This window comes from Aethalodelphis obliquidens, unplaced genomic scaffold, assembly GCF_003676395.1.
Source record: "Aethalodelphis obliquidens isolate GAN/ISIS:26980383/991018 unplaced genomic scaffold, ASM367639v1 scaffold39, whole genome shotgun sequence".
NCBI lineage: Eukaryota > Metazoa > Chordata > Mammalia > Artiodactyla > Delphinidae > Aethalodelphis > Aethalodelphis obliquidens.
In genome coordinates, this window is record NW_020837983.1 from 8,118,703 (window position 1) to 8,133,578 (window position 14,876).

Consider the following 14,876-nt stretch of genomic DNA (forward strand, 5'->3'; position numbering starts at 1 on the left):
CAGTCTAACAAACCTTTAAAGGTTTAGAGTTGCCTTTTTGCAGCTGCAGCTTCCAAGGGAAAATTATTTCTCAGGGACATATGTAGGGGCCAAAAATTGCTTGAGGAAATATAATTTCAAATTATTATTAAAAATAAGCTTGAGTGTTTTTATTAACCTTTGAGCTGCTAAAATTACATAGCTAGTTGGTTCCATGGTGAAGCAATAACGCTTGGTACAGGTAGGTGCTGACATCTTTGTTGACTAACAGTAGAGGGCTTGGGGCTGCCGAAGTGGAGGTGTTATTGGTTGAAAGAAAAGAATCACTTAGTGGGGGGTTACCTGGGTAAGGCCAGATGGGACGCATCAGAGTTTGGCCTTTCCTCAACCTTGCTGGACCAGAGATTGGATCTTGTCAATGCCCTAAAGTTGAATGGCTGATTCACACTGACTAAACTTATAGTAGACTGACACATGAAACCAGAATGCCAATTTATTAATATTTGATGGGGAAATATAATCCTCATGGAAATGAATACTCCTATCCTGAGGCCTATGTATTCTTTTCCTGTAGAGGACACTAAATTATGATTGCCAGTGATTTGAGTACTTAATAGCTTTTCTTAAAGACAGCCTGGTGAGGCCAGCTTCAGAAAAGAGATAGCATTCAGTACTAAAAGGAGCAAGTCTCCAGGCCGCGACAGTGTCTTCTTCCAGCTGTGCTGCAAGAGGGGTTTGCTTCTTTGATAGTACTTTTTGTTGTCTGAATTTTGATCTAGCCATAAGTGTCCGCCTTCCCCCCCCCCTTTTTTTTTTTTGCGGTACGTGGGCCTCTCACTGTTGTGGCCTCTCCCGTTGTGGAGCACAGGCTCCAGATGCGCAGGCTCAGCGGCCGTGGCTCACGGACCCAGCCACTCCGCGGCATGTGGGATCTTCCTGGACTGGTGGGGCACGAACCCGTGTCCCCTGCATCGGCAGGCGGACTCTCAACCACTGCGCCACCAGGGAAGCCCCCCCTTCCCCCCCTTTTAAGGTGGCATTGGATTCTCTGATAATCTGGTCTTTTCTCTTGTGTTAATATTTAACCTCTGTATTTGCTATGGTATAGATAAAGTGTTGTGAACAGAGGTGCAAAAATGCAGTTTACTTCTCGCTTGTGTTAACAGTTAGGGAGGATTGGCAAGCTTTGTTCCGTGAGGCCATCCAGAGACGACCCAGGCTGGTGGGGCAGTTGTGCCATCCTAAATGTGCTGACTCCTCTGGATGTAGGAGGCTGCTTCCGTTATCCTTGTCTGCCTGGTTGGAGACATCTCATCAGCACCATGTTTGTGTTCTGGCCTGCTAGAAAGGAGAACAGTCACCTGGAGGACAAGCAGCTTCATTTTTTTTAAGGATGTGACGTGGAAATTGTATGCATTGCTGTCACTCATATCCCAGTAGCCAGAAACAAGACATACGACCTAGCTGCAAGGGAAGCTAGGAGATATTATCTTTAGCTGGGCATTGATATATCCAGATAAGCCTATTACTGTGAAAGAAGGGGAGAACGGATTCCAGGGATTCCAGGGGCATCTACTAATCTGACGTGACACCTAACGGCAGCCTTATTGCTGAGATCCTGTTTGCCCAGTGGGCACCCAGTAGTAATTATAGGAGGCTTTAATTCCAGTCTACAAAACAGTACTTGTTGGCTCTCAGTACTTCAGTTTTCCTCTCTAAATTGGAGTTAAAAATTCTAACAATAAACAATTGCAAATATTAAAAAGTATCACAAAACAATTTAAGCAAGTCATAAAATAGTTGCAAATATGGATAAAACTAAGTAGTATTCAAACACAAATGCATTTCTCCCAAGGTGTGCTGCTTAATGGAGTTTTTAATTGATTGTTAAAAATTATTTTAAAGATAAAATGAGGGTACATGGATAGCATTTTCAGTATGAAAACACATAGTCATCTATGTAAGAAATCAAATGCAGCTAGCTTATGGATCAGAAAACTGTAACTGTGCTTATGGATAAGGACTTCCCATCTCAAAGGAAAATCATTGTAGAATATTTATGCCTAGAAGGAATGGCATTGCGTATCCAGTTTCCTTCTTCCCTCCTTCCTTCTTTCCTCCTCCTTTAACAGATTTGAGAACTTCCTGGGTGTTAGGAAATGTGTGAGGTGCTGGCAATGCAATGGTGATTCAAAATAGACTCAATCCTTGCCAACGTGGAATCTATGGTCTAGTAAGAAGAAATTACCAGTAATTAATATATATTAATTAGTAATCACAAATAAATATTGGAACGTAATTGTGATAGGTGCTGTGAAGGAGAATGTAAGACATGTGAGAGAGTTTGGGGATGAGTGGCCGTGTTGGGGAGCCTTGCAATCTTTGTCTTTAACTGGAGAAATTAGCCCATTTACGTTAACAGTGGTTAATATATTAGGACTTATATTACTCCTTGTTTCTGTTTTTCTGTCTGTTGTTGCCATCTTTCATATTACCTGAATTTTTTCTTACCCATTTTTTTTGCCTATCTGCTATTTTTTATTTCTATTATTTCAGTGGTTCGCTCAAGAAATTTTAACATATGTACTTATCAGAGTCTAGACTTAATAATATCTTTGCCTTTCTTTTGAACAAGTCCTTTAACTCTGGTCATTTCTTGTATGTTAGTGTCTTTTTTTAAAAACTCACCCAAGACACTGATCTGTACAATCAATGTTTGCTTAGAGTTACCCACATATTTACACCTCTGTCCATCATCTTCTCTCTTTATTTGCAGTCACTCTAATTTTTATTTTAAAAATGGATATTTTAATACCCCAAATGTGGAAAGTATGTGATCCATCATTTTCTTTTGCACCTCAGACCTGCTGTCTAGGATCACTGTCCTTCTGTCGGACGTACATATTAAACATTTTCCTTTAGTGAAATCTGTTGGTGGCAAACTCTGACAGTTGTTCTTTGAAAATATCTTTATTTTTATTTATTTTTTAAAAACATAGATTTTATTTATTTATTTTTGGCTACGTTGGGTCTTCATTGCTGCACACGGGCTTTGCTCTAGTTGCGGCGAGCGGGGGCTACTCTTCGTTGCGGTGCGTGGGCTTCTCATTGCGGTGGCTTCTCTTGTCGCAGAGCACGGGCTCTAGGCGTGCGGGCTTCTGTAGTTGTGGCTCGAGGGCTTCAGTAGTTGTGGCTCCCGGGCTCTAGAGCGCAGGTTCAGTAGTTGTGGCGCATGGGCTTAGTTGCTCCGCGGCATGTGGGATCATCCTGGACCAGGGCTCGAACCCACATCCCCTGCATTGGCAGGCGGATTCTTAACCACTGTGCCACCAGGGAAGTCCTGAAAATATCTTTATTTGACTCAAGTTTTTGAAAGATATTTCAATCCTTGGTTGAGAGTTACTGTCTCAACACATTGAAGCTCCTTCCACGTCTCTTGACTTCTGCTTTGCTGCTGAGAGGTCAGTTGTCAGTCTTGCTGACATTTACTTTTTTTTTTTTTTTGCGTTACGCGGCCTCTCACTGTTGTGGCCTCTCCCGTTGCGGAGCACAGGCTCTGGACACGCAGGCTCAGCATGGCTCACGGGCCCAGCTGCTCCGCGGCATGTGGGATCTTCCCAGACCGGGGCACGAACCCGTGTCTCCTGCATCGGCAGGCGGAGTCTCAACCACTGCGCCACCAGGGAAGCCCAACATTTACTTTTGATTCATTAGGTCTGAAGTTGGTCTTGTGGGTCTGCATTAGTAACACACTGGGGATGATGCTGAAGCTGCAGGTCTACCACACTTTTGGTAGCAGTGGTTTGTGGACTCACACATTTCGGATGCTAATTTCCTTTTCCTAGAATCTTGCCTATGTAGTTAAAACACTGGCTATTTTTATTCCTTCAAAAGGTATTGAACAAAACAAGTAACTGAAGGCTTGGTGATAAGTCAAAGTATAGTTACAAGGAACAAACAATTAAAAAAATTTTTTCTTATTTTACCTTGGAGTACAGTTGATTAACAATGTTGTGATAGTCTCAGGTGTACAGCAGTGTGATTCAGTTATACATATACATGTATCTATTCTTTTTCAAATTCTTTTCCCATTTAGGTTGTTACATATAATACTGAGCAGAGTTCCCTGTGCTATACAGTAAGTCCTTGTTGGTTATCCATTTTAAATATAGCAATGTGTACATGTCAATCCCAAACTCCGTAAATATCCCTTCCCCTCACCCTTCCCCCTGGTAACCATAAGTTCGTTCTCTAAGTCTGTGAGTCTGTTTCTGTTTTGTAAATAAGTTCATATGTATCATTTCTTTTTAGGTTCCACATACAAGTGATATACTTCTCTTTCTCTGTCTGACTTACTTCACTCAGTATGACAATCTCTAGGTTCATGAATGATGCTGCAAATGGCATTATTTCATTCTTTTTAATGGCTGGGTAATATTCCATTGTATATATGTACCATATCTTCTTTATCCATTCCTCTGTTGATGGACATTTAGGTTGCTTCCACGTCTTGGCTATTGTAAACAGTGCTGCAGTGAACATTGGGGTGCATGTATCCTTTTGGACCATGTTTTTATCTGGATATATGCCCAGGAGTGGGCTTGCAGGATCATATGGTAGCTCTATTTTTAGTTTTTTAAGGAACCTCCATACTGTTCTCCGTAGTGGCTGTACCAATTTACATTCCCACCAACAGTGGAGGAGGGGTAGGAGCTGTGCCTTTTCTCCACAGCCGCTCCAGCATTTATTGTTTATGGATTTTTTTTTTAATTTAAAGTTTTATTTTATTTTTTAAAATTTATTTATTTTTGGCTGCTTTGGGTCTTAATTGCTGCCTGCGGGCTTTTTCTGGTTGCTGCAAGCAGGGGCTACTCTTCCCTGTGGTGCATGGGCTTCTCATTGTGGTGGCTTCTCTTTTTGTGGAGCACGGGCTCTAGGCGCACAGGCTTCAGTAGTTGTGGCATGCAGGCTCAGTAATTGTGGCTCACGGGCTAAGTAGTTGTAGTGCACAGGCTTAGTTGCTCCGTGGCATGTGGGATCTACCTGGACCAGGGATCGAACCCATGTCACCTGCATTGGCAGGTGGATTCTTAACCGCTGTGCCACCAGGGAAGTCCCTGTTTATGGATATTTTTATGATAGCCATTTTGACTGGTGTGAGGTGATATCTTGTAGTTTTGATTTGCATTTCTCTAATAATTAGTGATGTTGAACATCTTTTCATGTGCTTTTTGGCCATCTGTATGTCTTCTTTGGAGAAATGTCTGTTTAGATCTTCTGCCCGTGTTTTGATTGGGTTGTTTGTTTTGATGATATTAAGCCACTTGAGCTGTTTGGAAATTTTGGAGACTAATCCCTTGTTGGTCACATCATTTGCAAATATTTTCTCTCAATCTGTGGGTTGTCTTTTTGTTTTGTTTATGGTTTCCTTTGCTGTGCAAAAGCTTTTGAGTTTAATTAGGTCCCATTTGTTTGTTTTTATTTCCATTACTCTGGGAGACGGATTGAAAAAGATAATTGCTGTGATTTTTGTCAGAGAGTGTTCTGCCTATATTTTCCTGTAAGAATTTTATAGTGTCCGGTCTCACATTTAGGTCTTTAATACAGTTTGAGCTTATTTTTGTGTATGGTGTTAAAGAATGTTCTAATTTCATTTTTTTACATGTAGTTGTCCAGTTTTCCCAGGACCATTTATTGAAGAGACTGTCTTTCCCCCATTGTACAGTCTTGCCTCCTTTGTTGTAGATTAATTGACCGTAGGTGTGTGTTTATATCTGGGCATTCTATCCTGTTCCATTGATCTATTTCTGTTTTTGTGCCAGTACCATACTGTTTTGATGACTATAGCTTTGTAGTATAGTCTGAAGTCAGGCAGCCTGATTCCTCCAGCTCCATTTTTCTTTCTGTAGATTACTTTGGCTATTTGGGGTCTTTTGTGTCTCCATACAAATTTTAAGATTTTTTATTGTAGTTCTGTGAAAAATGCCATTGGTAATTTGATAGGGATTGCATTGAATCTACAGATCTGTAGATTGCCTTGGGTAGTATAGTCATTTTGACAGTATAGATTCTTCCAGTTCAGGAGCATGGTATATCTTCCCATCTGATTGTGTTGTCTTCAGTTTCTTTAAACAGCATCTTATAGTTTTCAGAGTACAGGTCTTTTGTCTTCTTAGGTAGGTTTATTCCTAGGTATTTTCTTTTTGATGCAGTGGTAAATGGGATTGTTTCTTGAATTTCTCTGTATGATCTTTCGTTGTTAGTGTGTAGAAATGCAGCAGATTTCTGTGTATTAATTTTGTAACCTGCAACTTTACCAAATTCATTGATGAGCTCTAGTAGTTTTCTGGTAGCATCTTTAGGGTTTTCTATGTATAGTATTATATCATCTGCCAACAGTGACAGTTTAACTTCTTTTCCAATTTGGAATCCTTTTAGTTCTTTTTCTTCTCTGATTGCCGTAGCTAGGACTTACAAAACTATGTTGGATAAAAGTGGCAAGAGTGAACATCCTTGTCTTGAGGAACAAACTTTAAATTAATAACAGAAACACCAGAGAGCTTTTGTGAAAATGTTTAAAAAATTTAGTAAAATTTCAAAAGGTGCTTTCTTTGATTCTTTCGTTATTTACCTGAGAATATTTCTTTGCCTAGTTTTTTCCCCCTACCAGCTGTTTAGAAACTAAATGAAAGTTTCTCAGATAATCTTTTATTTTTTTTTTAATATTTATTTATCTACTTTTGGCTGTGTTGGGTCTTCGTTGCTGCATGTGGGCTTTCTCTAGTTGCAGCGAGTGGGGGCTACTCTTCATTGCGGTGCACAGGCTTCTCATTGTGGTGGCTTCTCTTGTTGTGGAGCACTGGCTCTAGGTGTGTGGGCTTCAGCATTTGTAGCACACAGGCTCAGTAGTTGCAACTCGCAGGCTCTAGAGCGCAGGCTCAGTAGTTGTGACGCACGGGCTTAGTTGCTCCACAGCATGTGGGATCTTCCTGGACGCGGGCTCGAACCCGTGTCCCCTGCATTGGCAGGCAGATTCTTAACCACTGTGCCATCAGGGAAGTCCCTCTCAGGTAATTTTAATATTTGTTCTAAAGAAAGTATGCAAACAGGAATAGAATCTTAAAGATATTTTTGTATTTACATTAGCGACAGTTAATTCACTAGATAAATCTTTTCATTAGTTTACTTTGAGAATAGCTTAAGAACAATGATCTTCAGAGGCTGTTTACTTTTGAAGTAATCTAATACTGTTTTCTTTTAGCTAAAAGTAACAATATCAGACATTAATGTCACCTTCAAGAATGTTCCATTACCTAGATTCATAGTAATGAATATTTATGGCATACACTTTATGTGTGGAAAGGAGAAATCATTAACAATTCAGCATTATGATTACAAAACATTCGTCTAAGAGTACTTAGATTATATCATTGCATTTTATTTTACTTTGACAAGATTTTTTAAAAACTTAGCTATCAAGTTATATACTTTAGCTGCTTTTTATTCTAAACTGCAAGCCATGTGTGCAAACTAAAAGTGTATGTTTTTTGTCTTAATTTCAAAAGTTGTTGTTTTGGGGTGTATTAAATGTATTGCTATTTCGTAAGAAAAAATTAACTCTAAAGTACAATATAGCAACACTGTTCCTGAGTAGAATGCAAAATTTATATTCTAATGGTTAAGTCTGTTACGGCCTCTTCACTTTCATTAGAAAAGACATTCTGTTTTATGAGTTTCAATTTTGTCTTTGGTGAATAGCTGTAGGAATAAAGTATTCTTTTATGTATTGAAGCTAAACAGGGAATGTTTTAAACAGTCTTCCAAAGCATATTTTTAATGATTATCCAAGTTGTTGGAGTAGGATGGTTACAAATAGGGACTAATAGACCTAATGAATAGAGCATATCAGAACACAAAGAGCATCATGTTTGTTGCCCTAAAAAATTAATTTAGCCATTTTGCAGTTTATATTTTCTCCTCTTTTGTGGACGCTGGCCTTCTAACCCCCTAGTGTTTGATCCTTCCTTATGCACAGAGATTAGGTCCCCATAGCCCATTCTAAATTAGGCTCTGGGCTAGGCCTGTCTTTTCATATTCAGAGATGCAGAATGTTCTTTAGGGCATAAAAGGGAACACAGTTGTTCTCCCTGTCCACCCCTCCCCCCCCACCAAGTCTCCTAGTGGCTCTTTGAACAGCCTTCTTTCTGGCCTCTGCTAGAGGACCATCCTTTGCCTTCTGTTCAGTGTCCAGACATCTTTCTCATCATTCTGAGAGAATACATACAGTGGTGTCTCAGAGAGTGAAGATCAGAACCTGACCAAGTCCACTCAGGGAAATTGAGGATGCTTCTGCTGGGGTCGCAAGTCGGTTTCACTCTGCTTGCCAGCTTCCTGTCGCCTTGAGAGTCGCTGGGCTGTCTGGAACACTCCCTTGGAAAGAATTCTGAGCCTGCTGCCAGGGGACTGGTGAGCAGAGTCGCCAGGGCTTGTGAGCCAGGGCTTGTGAACCGGGTGCGGTGGCTTTTGGGGCGGAACCTGGGTTACTGGAAGGAGCATGTGTGGCATTTGTAATCAAAGGACCCATGACTGAGTGTCAGCTGAAAATGTCATGACCTTGTGTGGGTTTCCCCAAAGTCTGAGAGTCCTCGTCTGTAGAGCGGCGTAACAGTAATCGCACCACATAGGGCAGGCAAAACGTCTTCAGTAATATAAGACAGAATGTGTAGTGGTGGTGGTTTCTTCATTTAATCTATCACCCATGAGGGAGACATGCCAGAAGGATGGCACTGTGGCCTGCAAGGTGAATCAGAAGGACCTCATTGAATTTGGGGCGGGGGGGGGGGATCTTTATAATACATTTTAAAAATCTGCCTACTGGGATAGGCAAACACACATGGAGGGCAGGCCTGAGCACCAAAGGCTGAATAAAAAAAGGAGGCTGAGAGGCCAGACGGACAAGCCAACACATGATTATTCGGACAGCCTGCGAGTACTTTTCCTACCTAAAATCAACCTTGTCATAGTCCTTATTGCTGATAATGACAAGATTTTGTCACCCAGGCTCGAAATTTCAGTCTCCTTTGCTTCTTTTTTTATCCTTGCAGCTCGTCACTTCCTGTGTGTCTGATAATTCCACCTCTACGCGGAAAGGCCTTGAGATTCAAACCTTGACTCTTCCACACGTAGGACCTAAGTAACCTCTCAAACTAATGCCTGAGATGACAATCTGACAGGGTTGTCATGAGATTTAGAGATGAAGTGGATCAGACCCTCATTACTGCTCAGCCAGACTATTGCAGTACTTTCTAGAATGCTTTCCTGCCTCCGTTTTAGCCTCCCAGCCTTTTCTAGCTTGATCTTCCTAACGAGAGCTCTGATCACTTCATATCCTGCCTCAAAAACCTTCATTAACGTTTTGGATAAAGGCTCAAATTCCTCGCCTGGTTTTGAGGACTCGCTGCCATCTGGCCCTAGCCTGCATTTCTGGTCTCATCCCCTAGCACTTTCCTTTTGTCTACTGTGCTTTAACCATATCGAACTGCTTGCTGTTTTCAGCGCAGGCCCCTGTCCCAGTGGCTTTACTCATACTTGAAATTGTTCTTCTCTCTTATTTGTTTGTTTGTTTTGGGGGCGGGGGGCACGGCCTGTGGCTTGCAGGATCTTAGTTTCCCAACCGGGGATTGAACCCAGGCCCCAGCAGTGAAAGCGCCAAGTCCTAACCACTGGACCGCCAGGGAATCCCGAAATTGTTCTTTTCTACACCTCTTGGGTTCCCAAACCTTCTCATCTGTCCAGTCCCTGTCCAAGTGCTCCCAGGTCCACTGCACCTCCCTGCGAACTCTGGTCTCAGCCTCAGGCTTCAGTAGTATCTCTCTCTGACTCTCCATTATTCTTTCTGTGAAGTCTCGCTGTGTTTATGGCTTCATGCTTTGTGTTACTTGGGTGCATGATTTATTTAACCTATTGTGAATCCTGGGAGGCTCTTTCCTAAGCACTTAACAAAGTACCTACTCTAGGAGGCAGCTAGGGGAAGTGGTACGATAAGTCAAGCGGGCAAGGGGGTAATAACAAGTTGACCAAGACTTGACAGGCCCACTGGAACTGGAAGGACAGGAAAGCAGCTGCGTAGCACTGTCTCGGGAGATCTGGGACCAGGTAACTTTCTGATGCCAGCCGAGAGCTTTTATATGGTTCTTGTTGAGGTTTGAAGAGGTAAGGCAACTAATTTGAGTCACTGTTACATGCCAGCTACCCTTCTAGGTGTTTTACATAACTTACTCATTTGAACCCCAAACAGATCACATTCTTTCCTTCCTTAATATTCTCCATTGGCTTCTTGTTGCACTTAGAATAAAACCCAAACTCTGTAACTAGCCCTAAAGGATCCCTAAATCTGGCTTGTATTTTCTAACTGGGTTCACTGCCCTGCCTCACCTAGCCATTTTTCTCTCTTACCCTCTGTACCCCACCCCTTCCTTCATTAAAGCTTCACCCATGAATCCCAAATTTATGTGTTGGTGTTTTGGGGTTTTTTTCCTCCAAACCTTAAAAAACAACCCCATTATGATACAGCAGTAAACACATTGCCTTTGTCTGGTGCTTAACTTTTCAAAACACATTCTTAGGTTATTTTATCTCATTTCAGTACATAATCTTTGGTCTGCCTTTTCCAAAGATAAGAATATAGAGGGAATAGAATGCCAAGAAAACCTGATGATTTGTCAAAGAACTTCTTTGCTAAATCGTCTGCCCGTTGTGGAACTAACTCATACTTTCCTTTAAGCTTCAGATATGTTCTGAAAGCTTTTCTTCAGCTACAGTTTTGCTAATCATACTCGCTTTAAAATGTGCTGTGAAGTTGCTTGGCTCTTTGGAGAGAAACAAGAAACTGGCAGTTCTAGTAGCCACGGTGGGGAGGGTGACCGTCAGATAGGCATGTGGAATCTTCCCAGACCGGGGCACAAACCCGTGTCCCCTGCATCGGCAGGTGGACTCCCAACCACTGCGCCACCAGGGAAGCCCCTAGAGTGGATATTTTGTAAAAGGAATAACCTGACTCCCCATTTGAACCTCTTCTGTAAGTAGGTATTTCCGAATATGATTTTTATAGTAGGAAATGCCTATTGTTACTATTGTTAGCAAAAGAATTTTCTCTATATAAAAGATGAAGGTTATTCATCTTTCTCTCAGTTTTGACAAGAGTGAAACGTAGAGCTCTATCACAAGTTTCTCAGCTTAGAACAAAGGAGAAATAACAACCCAGTCTCAGCCGAGCCTCACCAAACTCCAGAAAACCTGCCCGCCACACCTCTAGCCCTGTCTCAGTTGGTCCATATGTGTATAAGCAGCCCGGGCAGTTAGGAAGAGTAAAGGAAATAGAAATGCAGCAGTGGAATTGTCAATCTCACACTTGGTTGGATGTAAGGGAAAAGGAAGATGGGAAGCCCGAAGATAATCAGGTTTTGAGGAACAACAGGAGATTGAAGAGATTAGGTTTTGGAATTGGTATTCCTGGATCCCAATCCCGTTTCTGCAGTTTGTTACTTGCCTGATCTTGGGCAGCGTTCTTAACCCTGAGCCTCAGTTTTCTCATTTACAAAACAGGGATAATTTTGCACCTACTTCATTAGGTTATTGGAGGGCTTAAGAGAGAAATTCCACATAAAGCACTTAGTGCAGTGCCTGAGTGTTTTCCACTTTTAATTATTAATGGTGATGCTGTTTTGTCAGATAGAGAACAGGAAAGTAGGAGCAGAGGTGGGAGGTGTTAAGGAAGATGGTTTCCACTTTGATGGGGTGAGTTTGAAGTTCCCGAGAGAAATATATTCAGCAGTTTCTAGGAGACAGAAATGGGGGACTAGGATAGAAAGCGGCTTGCCTGTGCTCCTGCAGAAGTAAGGGTCTGCCACTAAGTAGCTTTGCACTCATTCTGTGACACTGCTTCCTGGATGGGCTCAAAGTTCTTATTGTTTGAACCTGTGAAAAATGTTTGGTCGCCTGAACAAGCTCATTAGCATGCGCGTGGCTAGCTGGAGAGTTTTTCCAACCACTGGCGTCAGCGCTGCTGCATGTTTGTTCACTGCTCTAGGGTGCCCGGCCCAGGGGACAGTGAGGTGAAAGCCAACTGCACACCAAGCCGTGTGCCCTTGGCTGCATGAATGGGCTGGCAGTGTCTCTGCCTCAGAAACGTTTGCCTGACGCTTCCCTGGTGGCACAGTGGTTAAGAATCCACCTGCCAATGTAGGGGACACGGGTTCGAGCCCTGGTCTGGGAAGATCCCACATGCTGCGGAGCAACTAAGCCCGGGCGCCACAACTACTGAGCCTGCGCTCTAGAGCCTGCGTGCCACAACTACTGAGTCCGCGTGCCACAACTACTGAGCCTGCGCTCTAGACCCCACAAGCCACAACCACTGAGCCCACGAGCCACAACTACTGAGCCCGTGAGGCACAACTACTAAAGCCCACACTCCTAGAGCTCATGCTCCACAAGAGAAGCCACCGCAACGAGAAGCCCGCGCACCGCAATGAGAAGCCCGCACACCGCAACGAAGAGTAGCCCCCACTCGCTGCGGCTAGAGAAAGCCTGCGTGCAGCAACAAAGACCCAAAGCAGCCAAAAATAAATAAATAAATAATTTTTTTTTTTTTTTAAAAGGAAATGTTTGCCTGCTCCCTCAGTGGGTGGGGCTTCGTGTTGAAAGGCCACCAGCTGTTGAAGTTAAACTCCATGTGGTCAATGTAATGTTCTATTTTAAGGACCATATACTGGGGTTACTTACATTTTTTTCTTTCTTGCAGATCATCAACGCCGTGGTACTGCTGATTCTGTTGAGTGCCCTAGCCGATCCAGATCAGTATCACTTTTCAAGTTCTGAACTCGGGGGTGACTTTGAGTTCATGGACGATGCCAGTAAGTACATCAGACAACTATTGTAGGTAGATATTTTGGTATTTTCAAGGGCAGGGAATCCAGCTGCCAGTTCTTCCTATTAAATTACAAATATTGATTCATGGGCCAATTTGAACTGATACTTAACGCTCTTCCCATCATTACAAGTCAGAACAACAAATATTTACGTGCAGCATGTATTCTGTCTCTGTTCTAAGTGTAAGAGTCTCATTAAAATCTCTTTTGTCTTTCTTTTTTTCATCTTAATGTTAACTCAGCCATTTTTTAAAATTGTTTCTTTGTCATAATCTTTTTATGCTGGGCCTTTTGGCTAGGAGAGGGAGTCAGTGGCAGGAAGGAAGGGTCAAATGATATTACATATCTTATTGTGTCTTCTATTATGTTTCAGTATTTACTGTTCTTCCAGGAGGTGATCATTCTCCATTCTAGAAATCCTTTCGATGATAATTTTGTTGCTTTTTCCAGATAAATAGAAATGCGCACAGGGATGTGGATGTGGGGTGTGCAGAAAGGAGGCTAGGCCCCCAGCTCTAAGATCATGGAAACCTAAACATCATACAACTAAAGTCAAGCTGTGTCCATGCTAACTGAAAGGGGCAGAGCTGTGCACAATCCCAAACAAAAGGTCATGCAAATGTATTTTTCATTGGCTTTGCAGAACTTTCAGTGCATTTAAAAAAAAAAAAAGTGTCTGGAGCAAAGTGAGTAACGTGGAGAGGGGCTGAAGATGCAGTTTTAGGGAATGACTAGGAGCATTCAACAGACAGGGTGAGACTTGTGAAGTTTATTCTCGGAGTGAGAAAACCATTCAGTGGTTTTTAGTAATTCTGCGGTTATGAACTGATCTGTGTTTTCAGAAGATCCCTTTTGTTGCTGAGTAGAGGATACATTTAGGGGACTGGGTGTGTGAGTACAGAGGCCTGGAGACTGGTTTGGGGGGTGTTTCTCTGCGATCCAGGCTACACTGGGGATGGGGAAGAGGGTGGGTTTGGAGGTGGGATTGACAGAACTTCCTGGTATGGGCAGTGAGGGAAAGGGAGGAATCAAAGATGACTACTACTTTTCAACTTGAGTATATATGGTCTGCATCCTTACTGGGGTGAGAGAGTCTAGGGTCAGGAGATGGGAACACACCTTGGAGAAGACTCGACTGATTTTTTTTTTTAATTAATTTACTTATTTTTATATTTATTTTTGGCTGTGTTGGGTCTTCGTTTCTGTGCGAGGGCTTTCTCTAGTTGTGGCAAGCGGGGGCCACTCTTCATGGCGGTGCGCGGGCCTCTCACTATCGCGGCCTCTCTTGTTGCAGAGCACAGGCTCCAGACACGCAGGCTCAGTCGTTGTGGCTCACGGGCCTAGTTGCTCCGCGGCATGTGGGATCTTCCCAGACCGGGGCTCGAACCCGTGTCCCCTGCATTGGCAGGCAGATTCTCAACCACTGCGCCACCAGAGAAGCCCGTTGATTGATTTAAGTGGCTTAGCATAGTTGCTAGGAGTGTGGCTCTGAGGCCAGAGACCGTAGTTTGAAACCTGACCCTGCCATGTGTGAAATGTGATAACATTGGGCTAGTTATGGACGTTTGTGTGGCTTAGTTTCCCCCTCTGAATAGAGGGGTGATTGTAGTCATCTACCTCGTGGGATTGTTGTGATTAAATATGTTAGTGTACGAAAAATGCTTCGAATGGGGTGTGGCCCATAATAAGGGCTCAATGTATTTCACTGTTTTACTCACTGTTCTTAGATATATTAAAGTGGAGAGATTAAAAAGGTAGTTTGATATGTGAACCAGACATCTGGGCGGAGGTAAATTTGAGGACATAAGCTTCAAAATGGTATTTACGTTAGGGAGATAGTAAAGAGACTTTTCCTGAAGGAGCCCTGACATGAGAGGCCAGGAGGAGGAGCCTGAGAAGAGCTGGAAGTGAAGTAAATGCAAAGCCGGGAGGTGCTTTGTGTCCATCATCTCCCACCACCATTGCTTCTAG

The 14,876-nt window shown here is 42.7% G+C and overlaps 1 protein-coding gene across 2 annotated transcripts in view; it reads left to right on the forward strand.

The window, feature by feature from the left end:
• The window catches only part of LAPTM4B (lysosomal protein transmembrane 4 beta), a 68,963-nt gene that overhangs the window by 8,619 nt on the left and 45,468 nt on the right, over positions 1-14,876 (forward strand). For both annotated transcript variants that reach the window (XM_027131479.1, XM_027131477.1), the window contains exon 2: positions 12,779-12,890. In XM_027131479.1, the coding sequence (XP_026987280.1) occupies positions 12,779-12,890 (112 nt within the window). The remainder of the gene's footprint in view (positions 1-12,778; positions 12,891-14,876) is intronic.